Source organism: Hemicordylus capensis, chromosome 6, assembly GCF_027244095.1.
Source record: "Hemicordylus capensis ecotype Gifberg chromosome 6, rHemCap1.1.pri, whole genome shotgun sequence".
Taxonomy (NCBI): domain Eukaryota; kingdom Metazoa; phylum Chordata; class Lepidosauria; order Squamata; family Cordylidae; genus Hemicordylus; species Hemicordylus capensis.
This window is the reverse complement of record NC_069662.1, coordinates 34,302,399-34,319,101: the sequence shown is the minus strand read 5'-3', so window position 1 is coordinate 34,319,101 and position 16,703 is coordinate 34,302,399. Positions and strand designations below refer to the sequence as shown.

General features: G+C 47.2%; 1 protein-coding gene across 2 annotated transcripts in view; it reads left to right on the top strand.

The window, feature by feature from the left end:
* The window catches only part of TRIM28 (tripartite motif containing 28), a 41,114-nt gene that overhangs the window by 10,365 nt on the left and 14,046 nt on the right, over positions 1 to 16,703 (top strand). Inside the window, exons 2-12 of one of the 2 annotated variants that reach the window (XM_053262223.1) lie at positions 3,994 to 4,106; positions 4,258 to 4,390; positions 6,609 to 6,744; positions 9,137 to 9,253; positions 11,660 to 11,774; positions 12,805 to 12,951; positions 13,167 to 13,281; positions 14,927 to 15,057; positions 15,358 to 15,495; positions 15,732 to 15,762; positions 16,052 to 16,094. In XM_053262223.1, the coding sequence (XP_053118198.1) occupies positions 3,994 to 4,106; positions 4,258 to 4,390; positions 6,609 to 6,744; positions 9,137 to 9,253; positions 11,660 to 11,774; positions 12,805 to 12,951; positions 13,167 to 13,281; positions 14,927 to 15,057; positions 15,358 to 15,495; positions 15,732 to 15,762; positions 16,052 to 16,094 (1,219 nt within the window). The remainder of the gene's footprint in view (positions 1 to 3,993; positions 4,107 to 4,257; positions 4,391 to 6,608; positions 6,745 to 9,136; positions 9,254 to 11,659; positions 11,775 to 12,804; positions 12,952 to 13,166; positions 13,282 to 14,926; positions 15,058 to 15,357; positions 15,496 to 15,731; positions 15,763 to 16,051; positions 16,095 to 16,703) is intronic. The other variant, XM_053262225.1, reaches the window with a different exon arrangement.

Here is a 16,703-nt window from a genome sequence, read left to right as displayed (position 1 = left end):
TGGATTCGCCCTCAGTGGAGGAGGATATCCTGATGATGAACATAAAAACTTACTCCAGTCAAATAAAGGTCCCTCGAGTCTTGTTTTCACCAGCCTGATATCTCTGGGATGCTGCCCTATTGTATGTTCTTAGAAGCTGGTTGGCTGGGAGGTAGACTGCCTGTGGACATGGAGGTTCCCTTTTAAATGGCTGTGGTTAATAGCTACTGATAGACACATTCTCTGTGAAACTGAAACTTTTTAAAAAAACCACATCTAAGCAAATTACCATCACGACAACTTGTGGTAATTGTAGATTAAGACTGAAGAGATTTTTCACTGTAGGCTCTTGTAAGAAAAGTGTTTTAATAAGGGGGCTAGACAAATTTGTGATTGATAGGTGTATCAATGGGTATTATTATTATTACATTTATATTCTGCTCTTCCTCCAAGGAGCCCAGAGTAGGGTACTACATACTTAATTTTCTCCTCACAACAACTCTGTGAAATAGGTTAGGCTGAGAGACAAGTGACTGGCCCAGAGTCACCCAGCAAGTATCATGGCTGAATGGGGACTTGAACTCTGGTCTCCCCGGTCCTAGTCCAGCATTCTAACCACTACACCACACTGGCTCTCTTGTAGTAGTCAATATCCCATGATATTGACCATCATGACTATATGGAACTTCCATATTTAAGTTCCATATAGCTGTTTGTGTGCTATTTGAATATTTGTTGCTGAAGCGGTGCAGTGGTGGAGGGTTGTTATCATTCTCTGCATTTGGGCTTGTAGAGGCACCTTGTTTGCTGCTGGACCACATACCATTCAGATAGGGGGTCTTGCAGGGACAGTCTTGCAGTAAGCGTGAATTGTGCCGTTTGCTAAGCACAGTCTGACATGGTTTGCATTTGGATTGGTGGCTACATGTGAGAGCTGTTTGCTGTAAGATATTCCCTTTGGAGTTGGGCTCAGTGGTAGAGCATCTGCTTGCATGCAGAAGGTCCCAGGTTCACTCTGTGGCATCTCCAGGTAAGGCTGGGAAGGAATCCTGTGTGAAACCTTCGAGAGCTGCTGGCAGTCAATGTAGACAATATGGAATTAGTTGGACTGATGGTTTACATAGGAAGCTGCCATATACTGACTCAGACCATTTGGTCCATCTATCTCAGTACTGTCCACACAGATTGGCAGTGGCTTCTCCAAAGTTGCAGGCAGGAATCCCTCTCAGCCCTATCTTGGAGATGCCAGGGAGGGAACTTGGAACCTAGATGCTCTTCCCAGAGCGCCTCCATCCCCTGAAGGGAATATCTTATAGTGCTCACACTTCTAGTCTCCCATTCAAATGCAGGGTGGACTCTGCTTAGCTAAGGGGACAAGTCATGCTTGCTACCACAAGACCAGCTCTTCTTGACTTGATATAAGGCACCTTCCTGTGTTCACTTTCGTCTGATCCAGCAGGACTCTCTCTTGCAAAGAACTATTCAAGTGAAGATACCATCCATGATGGTGCTTAAAGGGAAGGTTATTGGGGAGAGATGGGGTTGAGAATGAACCAAAAGCATACTCAGCGACACCAGCTTGTATGTTCATGATGCTTTCCTTTTGCTGCCAACTGTAGCGATTCTGTCTAGCTTTTGCACATGGGTTTCATTCTGAACATTTTAATTTGGTGGAATAAGTTGTGACAAATGTAGCAGTGTTAATAACCTTAATCTAGTATTTAGTAAACATCTTAATTGTAAACCACTGTAATTGAAAAGCAGCATATACTTTTGTAAATAACTGAATGCAATGTACACTTATTTATAGGGTTTTAGGAAATGTAGGTGTTAAAAATGGAATATAGGCATTTTTTTGCAGGATGACTTCTTTAAATCTAATGGGAATTATTGGAGGACTTGGTTGACTTCCTGCTCTATTTCAGTTAGTTCCTTTGCTGTAAAACATCTGCACCTATTTAATTTTTGTGCAAACTATGAAGAGTAGTGAACAAAGAAGATATCATTGAAACGAGAGCTATTGTATCGGGTCCCGCAGGGCTCTATTCTATCTCCAGTGCTATCTAACATCTACATGAAACTGCTGGGAGAGATCATCCGGATTTGGTGCATGGTGTTATCAATATGCTGATGACACCCAGATCTATTTTTCCATGTCAGCTTCATTAAGAAATGGCCTAACTTCCCTAAATGCCTGTCTGGAGGTGGCAATGAGCTGGATGAGGGAGAACAAATCTTGGCTTTTTACCCAGGCTTTTAGATGAGTGTTGTTTTTCATTGCTGCTACTTTGTATTTTATGGTTACATTTGTGTGTGTGTGTGTGTGTGTGTGTGTGTGTGTGTGTGTGAAAACTCTTTTAATTAGATTTATATTTTTATATTCCATTTTATTGTGTAATTTTTTATAATCTTACATTGTTTTACTGTTTGTAAACTGCCTTGGGATTTTTTTTAATGAAAGGCAGTATAAACATTTAACAATAAATAAATAAAACTGAGGCTGAATCCAAGCAAGATGGAGGTACTTATTGTGGGAGGTTGGAACTAAGGAAGTGGCTTAGATCTGCGTGTTCTGGATGGGGGTTACACTCCCCCAGAAAAAGTAGGCACATAGTCTGAGAGTACTTCTGGACCCAAACCTCTCCCTGGTCTTTCAGGTTGAGGCAGTGGCCAGAACGGTTTTCTATCAGCTTTAGCTCATATGTCAGTGATGTCCATTTTTGGATATAAACAACCTTAAAACTGTGGTGAATATCCTGGTAACATCCAGATTTGACTACTGCAGTTCGCTCTATTTTGGACTGCCTTTGTACATAGTTCAGAAACTGCAGCAGCCAGGTTGGTCTCTGGGGTTGCCCAAAGAGATCAAATTACACCCATTTTAAAAGAACTACAATGGCTGCTAATAAGTTTCTGGCTGAAATAAAAAGTGCTGGTTATTATCTATAAAGCCCTGAACAGTAGTGATGTGCACAAACTGGTCTGGAGGCCATCTTAGAGGCCTCTGAACTGGTTCTAACGTGGCCCGTTCCGGTGCCGGGGTGTGTGTGTCTCACTTTAAGGCCGGGGGAGGGCTTGTACTTACCCTTCCTGCCGCTTTTCCCCCTCTGGTGCTCCAGTTTTTTGCAAAGGTTTTGGGGCGGCAGTGTTCCTCCCTGCCACCCCTGCCCCCGTTGTTGGCTGGAAAAAGCGGAAGTAGCTGCAACACATGTGCCCGCCGCACACACGTGCACGGCGGGGGCAGGGGCAGCAGGGAGGAATGCTGCTGCCCAAAAAACTTGGCAAAAAACCAGAGCACTGGAGGGGGGAAAGCGGCGGGAGGAGTAAGTACAACCCCCCGCCCTTAAAGCGAGACACGCCCCCCCACACACACACGCGCCAGACCGTGCCTGCACAGTTCCGTGCACATCCCTACTGAACAGCTTGGGTCCAAAGTATTTAAGATAATGCTGCCTTCATGAACCCCACCTCCTATTAAGATCATCTGGTGAGATCCAGTTGTGGTTGCCAACGTTTCAGTTAGTAGCAACTCGAAACCGGGCCTTTTCAAGGGTTGTCCCAGGACTTTGGAATGCGCTTCTTAACAAAATTAGAGCCTCTCCTTCTCTGTTTTAAAGAAAGACCTGAAAACATACCTGTTTAGTTAGGCTTTTAGTTCATAGTTTTACAGTTTTAAGAGTTTGTATCTGTATTTTAAACTGTTTTAATTGTGTTAATGTTTTAATTGTTTTTAGATTGTCAATCGCCCAGGGACTTGCATATGGGGCAGCATAAAAATGTGTTAAATGACATAAACCTGGGGGCTATGTGTGTTTCTTGTTGGGGTGATGGCTACTGGAAAGGCAGATGAATGACAGACAGCTGAGAAGCATTGGCTTGTATGTTACAGAAGCCCTCTCTCCACTTGCAAGGCTGCCTTACCCTGAAATGGATGCACAAACATAGCCAGCAACCTAGAGCTGCTGCTCTCCCTGTGCATCTTGCCTAGCACTTCACATATCCTTCTCTTTACAGTGGTTGACTGCCCAGTGTGCAAGCACCAATGTTACCTAAAAGACATAGTGGAGAACTACTTCCTGAGAGATGGTGGTACAGAGACTCTTGGGGATGCAAGGGATGCTAACCAGGTAATTATTATCTCTCTCTTTGAGAGCTTCTCATTCTAAAGTGTGTGCTTGCTGTGTCTCTAGATGTGACTTAACTGTCCTCCTCCTCTCTTGGATTTGTGGGGGAAATGGCCTATTCTTGGTTAACTAACTACTGCCCTCTTCGCATCAGTGTTGCACCAGCTGCGAAGATAATGCCCCAGCCACCAGCTACTGTGTGGAGTGCCAGGAGCCTCTGTGCGAGACTTGTGTGGAGGCTCACCAGAGAGTGAAATACACTAAGGATCATACTGTCCGATCCACAGGTAGGTGGCCATACATAAGAAATCCATGCAGGTTGAAAATTATCCTGATCATGGATGCTGGGGTATGGAAGTGTGGTGGGGGTGGGGTGGGAGAGCTTTTTTTAAGGAAGGGCAGGAGGCTGTGCTTGCTTGTTGGTCTGAGGAGGGAGACTGAACCTCTGTACCATACTAGCTCAGACTCTCAGACATGTACTGTATGTGAGGGATATGTTGGAAGAACTCACAGATATATTGGAAGTTTGCTGGTTTGCCAACATGGCTGAAAAATTACATACATGTACTGTATGTGAGGGATATATTGGAAGAACTCTCAAATATATTGGAAGTTTGCTGGTTTGCCAACATGGCTGAAAAGTTGTGATCCTCCGATAATAGAAACTTAATTTCAGTCATTGACTAGCAAAAAGGTATTAAAAAAAGGTAGCATAATTGGATTGAAATACACAAAACACAATAAATGACTTAATTTCTGTAAAAAAACAACAACCCCTAACTATTAGTTACTATACTTGACTGAAGTTAAGAAGAAGTTTTGATTAACTTGTATCAGATTTTGCATGTCACAGGACAAATTTTTACTATACAGGTGAAACTTGGAAAATTAGAATATTGTGCAAAAGTCCATTAATTTCAGTAATGCAAATTAAAAGGTGAAACTGATATATGAGACAGACGCATTACATGCAAAGCGAGATTACTTTGTTATAATTGTGATGATCATGGCGTACAGCTCATGAAAACCCCAAATCCACAATCTCAGAAAATTGGAATATTACATGGAACCAAGAAGACAAAGATTGTAGAATAGAACAATATCGGACCTCTGAAAAGTATAAGCATGCATATGTATTCAGTACTTGGTTTGGGCCCCTTTTGCAGCAATTACTGCCTCAATGCGGCGTGGCATGGATGCTATCAGCCTGTGGCACTGATGAGGTGTTATGGAAGACCAGGATGCTTCATTAGCGGCCTTCAGCTCTTCTGCATTGTTTGGTCTCATGTCTCTCATCCTTCTCTTGGCAATGCCCCATAGATTCTCTATGGGGTCAGGTCAGGCGAGTTTGCTGGCCAATCAAGCACAGTACACTGTATACTTTTCGGAGGTCCGATATTGTTCTATTCTTCAATCCTTGTCTTCTTGGTTCCATGTAATATTCTAATTTTCTGAGATTGTGGATTTGGGGTTTTCATGAGCTGTACGCCATGATCATCACAATTATAACAAATTAAGGCTTGACTTATCTCGCTTTGCATGTAATGCGTCTGTCTCATATATCAGTTTCACCTTTTAATTTGCATTACTGAAATTAATGGACTTTTGCACGATATTCTAATTTTCCGAGTTTCACCTGTACTAGCTGTTATAGTGGGGTTCTGATAAGAAAGAAGAGGAAAAAGCATAAAATTCATCCATAGGACCTGTTAAGTTCAATTAAAAAGGGGGCAATAAAAATACTGTGACGCTCGCAATAAAACATGCAGTGCATTAAGACATGCCCCTCTATCTCCATGAATCCAGATCCACAAGGACAGGTACATTCTGAGAGGGATTTTCTGAAATCTGCTCTCTAGCACTGCAAGTGGAAGGGTGTTGATATGTGCCATTGTAAACACCCTCCTCTGTTTAGGTACCATAAGTACCTAAATGAGCCCCTGGTGGCGCAGTGGTAAAACTGCCGCCCTGTAACCAGAAGGTTACAAGTTCGATCCTGACCAGGGGCTCAAGGTTGACTCAGCCTTCCATCCTTCCGAGGTCGGTAAAATGAGTACCCAGAATGGGGGCAATATGCTAAATCATTGTAAACCGCTTAGAGAGCTTCGGCTATAGAGCGATATATAAAAGTAAGTGCTATTGCTAAGTGCTATTGCTATAAGTGTGGTGAGATAGTTGGCTAGCATAAATTGTTGAGGTAGTTTCCCTGGAATGTAATTGGGGACTAACATTAAAATCAGTTTGGCACTCAGCATTGAAAATGTGCTGCCTAAAGACACATCTGGGGCTGTCTGCAGAATATTGGTGGGGGGCAAATTAAGCCATAATGGGACCCTTATAATTGGTCCCTTGAATCCCATTGCATTCTAAAATATCATTTCTCTAAAAGAACTAATATTTGTTTAGGGGCAATGGGTGTTTCTCCTCCCACATCTCCCACTTCTATTGACATGCAGGGCGAGTGCCCTGCCGAAAGGGTAACAGGTTGGCCTCTGCTTTTTCTAGGGTCCTCCAAGTCCCAGGAGAAAGAGAAGACAGTCTACTGTTCCGTCCACAAGCATGAGCCGCTGGTGCTATTCTGCGACACTTGTGACACCCTGACCTGTCGAGACTGCCAGCTTAATGCTCACAAGGATCACCAGTAAGTTTTCTTGTTAGCCTTGTGGAAACTTGTTAAAATGAATATGGTATGCTGCTTCCTGTGACTATGTCAGTACACTAAAGAGAATCCAATGGGATTTACTTCTAAGTTTACTGTTTATTTGTTTATTTCGGCCCAAGGCCAGCATCTTCTAAGTAAATACATACAAGACTAGTATTTTTAAGCCCATTAAAATAACGGGCGCTAGTAGTCGCCTCCTCTGGCCGAGAGGGGTCCTTTTCTGAGAGTACTGCCCCACTCTCCCTCCCTCCCCCTCTGCCCCATACTTTTGTCTCTCTTCTCCTGCCTCCCACCCCACTCCCTCTTGCCCTCCCCCCTCCCCCCTCCCTCTTGCCCCTCCCCCTCTTGTTTGGCTGTTCCCTTCTCTCTCCTGCCCCACACTCTGGCCTCTCTTCCTCTCCCTTCCACCCCACTCTCTCGCTCCCCCTCCCACCCCGCTCGCACCCTCCCCTTCATGTCAGCCTCCTACCCCAGTCCCTCCTGACACCCCAGTCCCTCTTGCCCTTCCCTTCCCCCTCCCCCTGCCTAACTCCCTCTTGCCCTCTCCCCTCCCCATGCCCCACTCCCTCCTGCCCTCCCCCCACCCCACTCCCTCTTGCCCCACTCCCTCTTGCCCCTCCACCCTGACGCACTCCCTCTTGGCCCTCCCTCCTCCCCTCGGCCCCATTCCCTCTTGCCCTCCCCCCTGCCCCATTCCCTCTTGCCCTCCCCCCTGCCCCACTCCCTCTTGCCCTCCCCCTTGCCCAGAAGAATCTTGAGCTCCACCCCCCACCCGGCAACTTTACTCACCGTTTTGAATGCGAAGGAGAAAGGAGCTCGCAAGCAGAGCTCCTTTCTCGGCCAAGCCTCTTCCCGGACTGTTGCATTGGGTGACCATCCATAGCGGCAGTCTGGGCAGTGCCTTTGCCGAGAGAGGAGCTCTTTTCGTGAGCTCCTTTTCCTCGCTCATCTGGGTTCGTTGTTCTTCGGGTAAGGAGGTCTCGGGCAGCTGGGTGGGCGGTTGGCGGCGGCGGCTGCAGAGGCAGTTTTCTGGGCCATGTTGGCCCTTGTTCATGTGGGGGGGTGCGGGGAAGTCGGGCTCTAGTGGGGGGGGGGTTGCCCGCTGCTGCCTCACCCGCACTGTTGCCGTGGTGGCGGCCGCCGCCATCGGGGCCAGTCGCCCCGCCGCGGCCAGTGCCACCTCGGCCCGCACTTTCCTTTGGCGCTGGTGGCGGCCGCTTCTCCTCCTCCCGGCCCTGTTGTCGTGGCAGCGGCCGCCGCCATCGGGGCCAGTTGCCTCACCGCGGCCACCGCCGCCTCGCCAGTACTCTTCTCCCATTGGCGGCGGCCGCTTCTCCTAGGCCGCCGCTTCTCGGGCCCCAACATGGCTGCCCGTGCCTGGGCGGCCGTGTCTTTTTGGGCCGATCTGGGCATGCGCTCTGCGCATGCCCAGAATGGCCCAAAAAGACACGGGCAGCACGGCCGCACAACGAAGGGTTTTATGGTATAGGATTAGGTTGCACTTGTCTTGAGTAGACTTCCTGAGTTTTTCTCACTTGCCCTGTTTCCCCCCTCTGTTCCCCAGTTCAGTTGGACTGGTAAGGGAAAAGATTTACCTCGCTGTGTCATGTGGAAAGTACGATATGAGTTCTCTGTAGTGTGGAGAACTGGCGAGTACAAACTGTGGCTCCTTAAAACCACCACATCCTCTTTCCCCATTTACTCCTTCCAATCTGTTAATGCTGCCACCATCTCGTTGAACCTTCTCCTTTTCCAGCACACAGTTAGTAGGACTTGTGTCACCTTGGGAATCAAACCTCTGCTAGTCTTCCCCACCTCTGGGTCCCCAGAGAACGTGCCCAAGTGGCAGGCATGTGGGAAGAGTTAATTCCTTTAGAGCACACAATCACCAACAGCTCACTACAGCTTAACAGAACACTTTTATTGAAGAAAAACACGAATGGGGTTGTTGAGAGAAAAAGTACAAGTATGAAAAATAAAACAGTTATACAGTGAACTCCTAGTTCTATACTTTTAGACTAGAGGCTTACTTAATAAATCTTTTGGTGCAGAATGCTTTGGAGGGAAAACAGAAACTATCTATTTACTGGCTCATTCTAACTAGAGCTTCTTCACACATGACAAAATAAGAAAATGGCTTTTGCCAAGGCTGTGGTCAGAGCCAGCAACATGCCTCTCCTTATAACGCTACATTCCTCTCCTCTCCTCTCCTCTTCTCTCCTCCACCAATCCCAGGCCAGGATGGAGAAAACATGCCATTGTTCAAGGGAAACACTATCAAGGTTGTTGCTCTGGGATTTAAACTGGCACAATGTGTGTAGCACTGAAAGCACTAGCACCAAATATCTAAGGGCATCCCCTCTTCCTGCAGGTACCAATTCTTGGAAGATGCAGTCAAGAACCAACGCAAGATGCTGGCCTCGCTGGTCAAGCGCCTGGGAGATAAGCATGCCAACCTGCAGAAATCGACCAAGGAAGTGCGCTCCTCGTAAGTGCCCTTTCCTCAGAAGGCTTATACTTTGGGAAGAGAATACAATAAGTGCTACTGAGTCCTGGGACAAGGTTAAGGCATTTGGTAATTCTTTCCTACACTCCCCTTTTATCATAATTGCCCTATGAGACACAAGTTAAAGCTGAAGGAAAGGGTGTGCCTTTGATTCCTTAACTAGGGGATGTGGGGCACATTATTCCCTCAGCTTAACTTACCTCTCATAGGGTCGTTAGGATAAAGTGGGGCAGGAAATGATGACATACTGTGTACGCCACCTGGAGCAGCTTAGGAAGTACAGGGCAGGTTGTTGAGAACGTCCTTGGTTTCTGAAGTATATCAAGCCCACAAACTTCAGAAACCAAGGGTGATGGTGATAACTGTTTGGCTCTAGCTCCTTCTGATGGGTGGCAATTGTGCTCTTTGGGAAGCGGGGGGACAGCAGCACTGCAGTATGTTTCTTCCAGATGTACTGTTGCCCTATCCAGGTTTTTACCTTTTCACTTGCCATGGCAAATATGCCACTTGAGAGCTCAATGAGTCCAGGCCTTCCTCCCAACTCTGAAGTTGTGAAGAGTGGGTGGGTGTCGTCGTCGCACTTGGTCACCCTGCTCCCCAACTTCAAGGCTGGGAGGAAACAGGGGCCTGGCCAGCCACTTTTTGCAAGGAGAGCCTCAAAGGCAGCAGCAAAACTGGCCAGGGACTTTCCTTCTCCCATGGAGCTAGAATGGGCAGATGAAGGGCTTGCTTTGGACACTGCATTTGCCAGGATTGCCTTAAGAACATAAGAACAGCCCTGCTTTATCAGGCCCAAAGCCCATCTAGTCCAGCATCCTGTTCCACACAGTGGCCCACCAGATGCCTCTGAAAAGCCCACAGGCAAGAGGTATGTGCATGCCCTCTCTCCTGCGGTTGCTCCCCTGCAACTGGTATTGAGAGGCATCATGCCCCTGAGGCTGGAGGTGGCCCACAGCCACCAGACTAGTAGCCATTGATAGACCTGTCCACCATGGATCTGTCTAAGCCTCTTTTAAAGCCATCTAAGCTGGTGGCCATCACCACATCCCATGGCAAAGAATTCCATAGATTAATTATGTGTGGTGTGAAAAAAGGACTTGCTCTTGTTGATCCTACAGTTCCTTGCCTTGCAAATGATATAGTCAGGTCCCTGCCCTCCTTTCTGGCATCAAATTAAAGAGGGCAGGGAATGATGCCTTCTCCCTGGCCTGGGTTGGGGAGGGGTGAGTGGGATTGCCGCTGATCATTGTGGTGCACGCAGGAAGGTGCCAGGAGCACCTTCCTTATGAGGCATCTGGGGCTTTTTGGTTTGGAAAAGAGGCGACTGAGGGGAGACATGATAGAGGTGTATAGAATTATACATGGAGCAGAGAGAGTGGACAGAGAACCTTTTCTCCCTCTCTCACAACACTAGAACCACCAGCCATACCATGAAACTGAAGATAGGCTATTTTTAGGACTGACAAAAGGAAATACTTTTTTACACAGCACATAAATCTATGGAATTCTCTGCCACGGGATGTGGTGATGGCCACTAGCTTGGATGGCTTTAAAAGGGGCTTATACAGATTCGTGGTGGACCGGTCTATAAATTGCTACTAGTCTGGTAGCTATAGGCCACCTCCAGCCTCAGAGGCAAGATTCCTCTAAATACCAGTGGCAGGGGAGTAGCAGTAGGAGAGAGGGCATGCCTCACCTCTTGCCTGTGGCTCCCCAGAAGCATCAGGTAGGCCACTGTGTGAAACAGGACGTTGGACCAGATAGGCTTTGGGCCTGGTCCAGCACGGCTGTTCTTATGTTCTAGTCTCAGCAACAAAAATCCCTGCACAGAGAGAGGTCAAGCAACTATACATTGATTGGCCACCAAAACCAACTGAAACATATTGATCCCTGTGCAAGCCACGCTGTTCTTCTATTGATAAGCTATAAATGAGTGAGGCATAGTTCCACCTTCATAGTCTCTGGATAGCTGTCCTGTCTCCTTTCCTGCATATTAGTCCAAGTGTGATAGATGGTGGTGTTGGAGTAAGGAGGCCGAAGGTTAAATTTTCCACTCAGCTTTAAAGCTTGGTGTATGAACCTGGTGCCAGCCACTAACTTTCAGCTTAACCCTACCTTGCAGCATGGTTTTGAGGCTTTGGAGGGAAGGGGCAAGAAATAATTTGTTTGGCTTCAACTTTGGGAAGGTTGGCGCTCTGCATTTTGGCCCTGCAAAATGGCCCACTAACCAATTTGAGGAGGGCTGAAGTACCCATACCTCATTAAAGTTTATCTCCATTAAGGGAGATCAACACTGTGTTGTGCGTCTTCCTGTTAGCTCCTGTGTGAACTACCTACGTGCATAAGGTTTGACTAAGGAAGGTGTATGGCACTGCCTTGTCCTCACAGGATCCGGCAGGTGGCAGACGTGCAGAAGCGCGTGCAGGTGGATGTGAAGATGGCCATCCTGCAGATCATGAAGGAGCTTAATAAGCGGGGAAAGGTGCTGGTCAGTGATGCACAGGTAAGGCTAGTGTGGCAGCTTGGCTATGAAACTGCATGGTACAAGGAGTCTGGGAAAGGTGGGGAGATAATGTACCTGCAACTAGTAGGAAGCTTTGATTTGCGTCAGCTGGAAACACCCATGTGCCTGCAGCTATTTTCTAACCTTGTGTGTTACTCAGTCTTTTCTCACAAGGCACACTTAGATTAGGGGAGTGGGTGAAGGGAATTGGAGCACACAGCCCCTTCCAGGAAACATTTTTTTTGGGGGGGGGGTTGCTGCAGCAAATCTGCCACACAGGTACTAATTTATTTGTTTAACCTTCCTGGTGCATTAGCCATCTAATGTTGCAGCAGGAAAATAACTTGCCCAGGGAGCAAGAGGTTGCCAGTTCGAATCTCCGCTGGTATGCCCCTATATCGGGCAACAGTGATATAGGAAGATGCTGAAAGGCATCACCTCATACTGCGTGGAGATGGCAATGGTAAACCCTTTCTCTATTCTACCAAAGACAACCACAGGGCTCTGTGGTTGCCAGGACTTGACACCGACTCAACGGCACAACTTTACTTTACTTGGTGCATTAGGGGGATGAGTTGGCTCTAAGCCCAGGAAGTTTAAACTGGCTCTGCGGATGACTTGGCTCTTTATGCCTAGGAAGGGGGCACCTCCTTGTGCATTATGGGGCAAGTCAGCTCCAAATGTGGGCATTTTTGTGCTTTTGCAGAGGACTCAAGAGTGGCCAGTTCGGAATTGCTTCTCTAACCAAAGAGAACAAGACTGGAGTTTTTTTTGTTATAAAGAAACATTTTGAAAGCTGGCTGTTGATATACTGTGTTTAATGGCCTGTATTCCTCAAGATAAGATCACTCTGCGTAGATCCAGACTGAGGGCAGTCCAGATGCTGTTCACAGTTACTACTCATCTGGCCCCCCTGGATTGGTGTGATGGTGACACTGAGGCACTGTAGGAGTGGGGGGTGAGGCTAAATGTGATTGGGGAAAGCCTCTACCTCATTGGAACTTAAGAGGTCTCCTGTTTCACTGTGCAGAAAGTCACTGAAGGGCAGCAGGAGAAGCTGGAGAGGCAGCACTGGGCCATGACCAAGCTCCAGCGCCACCAGGAACACATCCTGCGCTTTGCCAACTGCGCCCTGGAGAGTGACAACAACACTGCCTTGCTGCTTTCCAAAAAGCTGGTAAGAGCTCTAGTCTTTCCTGTTGCAAGTTGGACTACACTCACCTGAGGTGAAGCATTGAAAGCCTGGCAACAAGCTGTGTCTGTCTTGCAGCTTTTGGAAGCCAGTCAAACTGTTTGGTTACCCAAATGCAGAATCAGGGTAGCCGACTAGCTACAATGCACGGTCTCGATGGACACTTTAAAACAGATTTTTCTTCCCCCTTTCTCCTCCAGATCTACTTCCAACTGCACAGGGCTCTAAAAATGATTGTGGATCCTGTGGAACCCCATGGAGACATGAAATTCCAGTGGGACCTAAATGCCTGGACCAAGAATGCAGAGACATTTGGTGAGGGGGGAATTAGGAATGCTTCCCATTCAAGGCACAAGAGCCTGCGGGGAGGGATGATCGTGCAGTGGGGCTGCAGCTCCTTCGTGAAGATGAATGCTCATTGCACCATCTGCTGTATCATGATGTTGGGGGAGTGGGGCATAACTTAGTATCAGAGCCCATGCCTTTTATGTAGAAAGTTCCAGATTCAGTCCTTGGGTGGGGTTGAGACACTCCCATCTGAAACCCTTGAAAGCCACTGCCAGTCAATGTAGCCAATACTGGGCTAAATGGGACTAATTGTCTATTGGGTTAAGGCAGCTTCATATGTACTGTGTGCCGGACTAGAAGGAAATGGTCCGTGAGTATATGATGTGGCATTGTTGAAGCTAAGTTCAGGGGTGGCTCCAGAGGGGTGGTGGGGCGGCAAGCGTCTTCCCACCCCAGCGGCTCTTTCTCTCTCCCCCCCCAGCCCATTTATCTCAGATATTAATATGTGAGACACAGCCGACCCATGAATCCACTTTGCCCCCCCCCCCGTCAGTCCTCCCTCCTGGGTGCCACCACTGGCTAAGCTGAATTGGGTTTTGTCAGTACCTGGATGGAAAACTGCCTGGGAAACTCCATGTACATCATCTTGAGCTTCAAGCTGTGCAAAGCACAGCTCAGTCCCCTATGCATAGATCCTTCTTCAAATACCTGTGTGTTTCAAGAGAAAAATCCCCTTTACAACGAGGGGTGCTCCCCAGACAAAGCATTTTAAGGCATCTTTTTTGTATATGATATAACACTACCTAAATGTTACACTAAACTCATGATAACGGGTACAGCAACCAGCCTCAGAATTGACAATGAAGACATTGAAGTGGTGGATAGCTTCTGCCTTTTAGGATCAACCATCAACAGTAAAGGATACAGCAGTCAAGAAATACGCCGCAGACTAGCACTTGGTAGGTTTGCAATGAAGGCCTTGGAAAAGATATTTAGATGCTGTGATGTGTCTACACCTACAAAGATTAGAATTGTTTGGACAATGGTTTTTCCCATGACACTCTATGGATGTAAAAGCTGGACTTGGAAGAAGCAGGATAGAAAAAACATTGACACTAAGCACTGACATTGAACTTTGGTGTTGGAGAAGACTTTTGAGGATACCATGGACAGCCAGGAAAACAAACAAATGGATTATAGAACAAATCAATTCAGAATTTTCACTCAAGGCACAAATGACCATGTTCAAACTATCATACTTGGACACATTATGCGAAAACCCAGCTCCCTTGAGAAGTCCATAATGCTGGGAAACATTAAAGGCAAGAGAAGAAGATGACCAGCAGCAAGGTGGATGGACTCGATTATGACAGCAATGAATGCACCACTGAGAGACCTTAAAGGCCAAGTTGAAGACAGATCATCCTGGAGAGAATTGAGAGTCGACACCGACTTGACAGCACTTAATTAATTAATCAATCAATCAATCAATCAATCAAATGCTAAGATCATTGCATCTGTCTGTGGCAGCTGTCAGGCCCTGTGACAGAATGCTGAGGTTCTGACCCTCCCCACCATGGCAAGTTTTGGATTCTCCCGTCTGGCAGATTTTACAACAAAAAGTACTAATCAATAAATGAAACCTAACACTCATTGTTTCTCCTTCACCTAGGTCAGATAGTCTCTGAACGGAGCGGTTTGCCAGTGACCCCCAACGCTCAGACCCCCCAACAGCGGGCCAATGCCACCTCTGCTGCATCTGGAGGAGTAGCAGTTAGGCAGGGCTCTGTCCCTCCTTCTCAGGTACAGGCTTTTCTTGGTATCAAGATCCCTTCTCCCTAGCTTTGTAGAGCCAATAGCTTCAGTTGGTTAGCCAGTCAGTGGGAGTGTCTATTAGAGTAGTGGCGGCACCTTCGTGTGAAGCTCCTGCTGTCTGCAGGAGGCTGCCTTGGTTACCACAATAGCAAATTGTGTGTAAGTGGGGTCCTTCCTGCAGGCTGCTGGCATGATTCTGCCATGTGCTTCAGGCTAGCCTACAGTGGATTGAATAGTAGTTTGTGGCCCAAGAGGGCAGTAGCAAGCTTCCTGTTCCTGTCTGTGTAGGGTGTGCAGCAGATGTCTCTGCAGACAAGCATGGTGAACAAAGGAGCCCTGCTTCAGCCTGTGCTGCCTTCCAACAGCCAGCGACAGGCCATCCCTGATTGCTATATCAATGATGCCAGTGCCTCTTCTGCAGGGCAGGTGAGCGTAACCCAGGATATGGAGGCGAGATGGTGACAGCTCTTCTATGGGAAGAAGAGTTGGGTTGTAAATCTGCAGGCAGAACCATCATCTCATACAGCACCATGTTCCCATTTAGATGTCAAGCAACCATCAGTAGAATTGTTGTTAGATCTTGCAGGAGGTGGTGAAGCTGGATAGGCAGCAGCTTGGGCTCTTGTGAGTCTCTTCCCTGACCATGTTCTGTTCCTTTGCAGCCAATGGACATCGGTGACGGCTTTGGTGTAGGTAAGCTATGTCATGGGGGAAGGGAAGAGGTAAAGTGTCCAAGGGGAATTCAGAGTGAGACCAGGTAAAGCCTGCTGTTGGGAAGTCCTGCCACTTGTTCACGATTTGGGGAAAGGAGTTGGAGACAGGTTTTAGGAAGATAACCTTTTTGCACAGCAGGTGAATGACATGTATCAAGATAACAGCAAATGGCAGGGGTTTTCATTTGGACTTGGGAGGGTTGAAGGAGGTCAGAGGTGAGGATGACTGACTTCCTCTTGACACCCTTTTTCCCCCTTCACTGTAACAGAAGGATCATACTCTGGTGAAGCAAATGTATCTGGAATGAAAAGGTAAGGCTCATTCTCTTCTCTCCCTCCACACTGCTGTGTCTTCCTGAGCTGGTTCTATGTGTCTTGCCTACTGTGGTTTTGCAGACTCCTATGATCTGCATTACATGTTCTTGTGCCCTCTGGTGTAAAAATAAAGTGTGCCGTCGAGTCGATTTTGACTCCTGGTGCCCACAGAGCCTGGTGGTTGTCTTTGGTAGAATACAGGAGGGGTTTACTATTGCCTCCTTCCGCGCAGTTTGAGATGATGTCTTTCAGCATCTTCCTATATCACTGCTGCCCCATATAGTACCAGTGGGGATTTGAACTGGCAACTTCTGCTTGTTAGTCAAGTATTTCCCCACTGCACCACTTAAGGTGTATCTAGCACTTAATTGGACCTAAATGTGTGTTCTCAGTTGAAAATGAGCTTAACCCTCATGGATTTGGAGGGATAGTGGTGAGACTCCATGTTCTGAGCATATTGTGGGGTTTCAGCATTAAAACATCTTGTACTTATTGCCACTGTGGATTGCTCTTGCTATGCCACTCTACCTACCTTGCCTCAACTAAGAGATCTTGAGATAAGGTCTGAATAGCCCTTTTGTTTGGGAAGACTTTTATACTGAACTG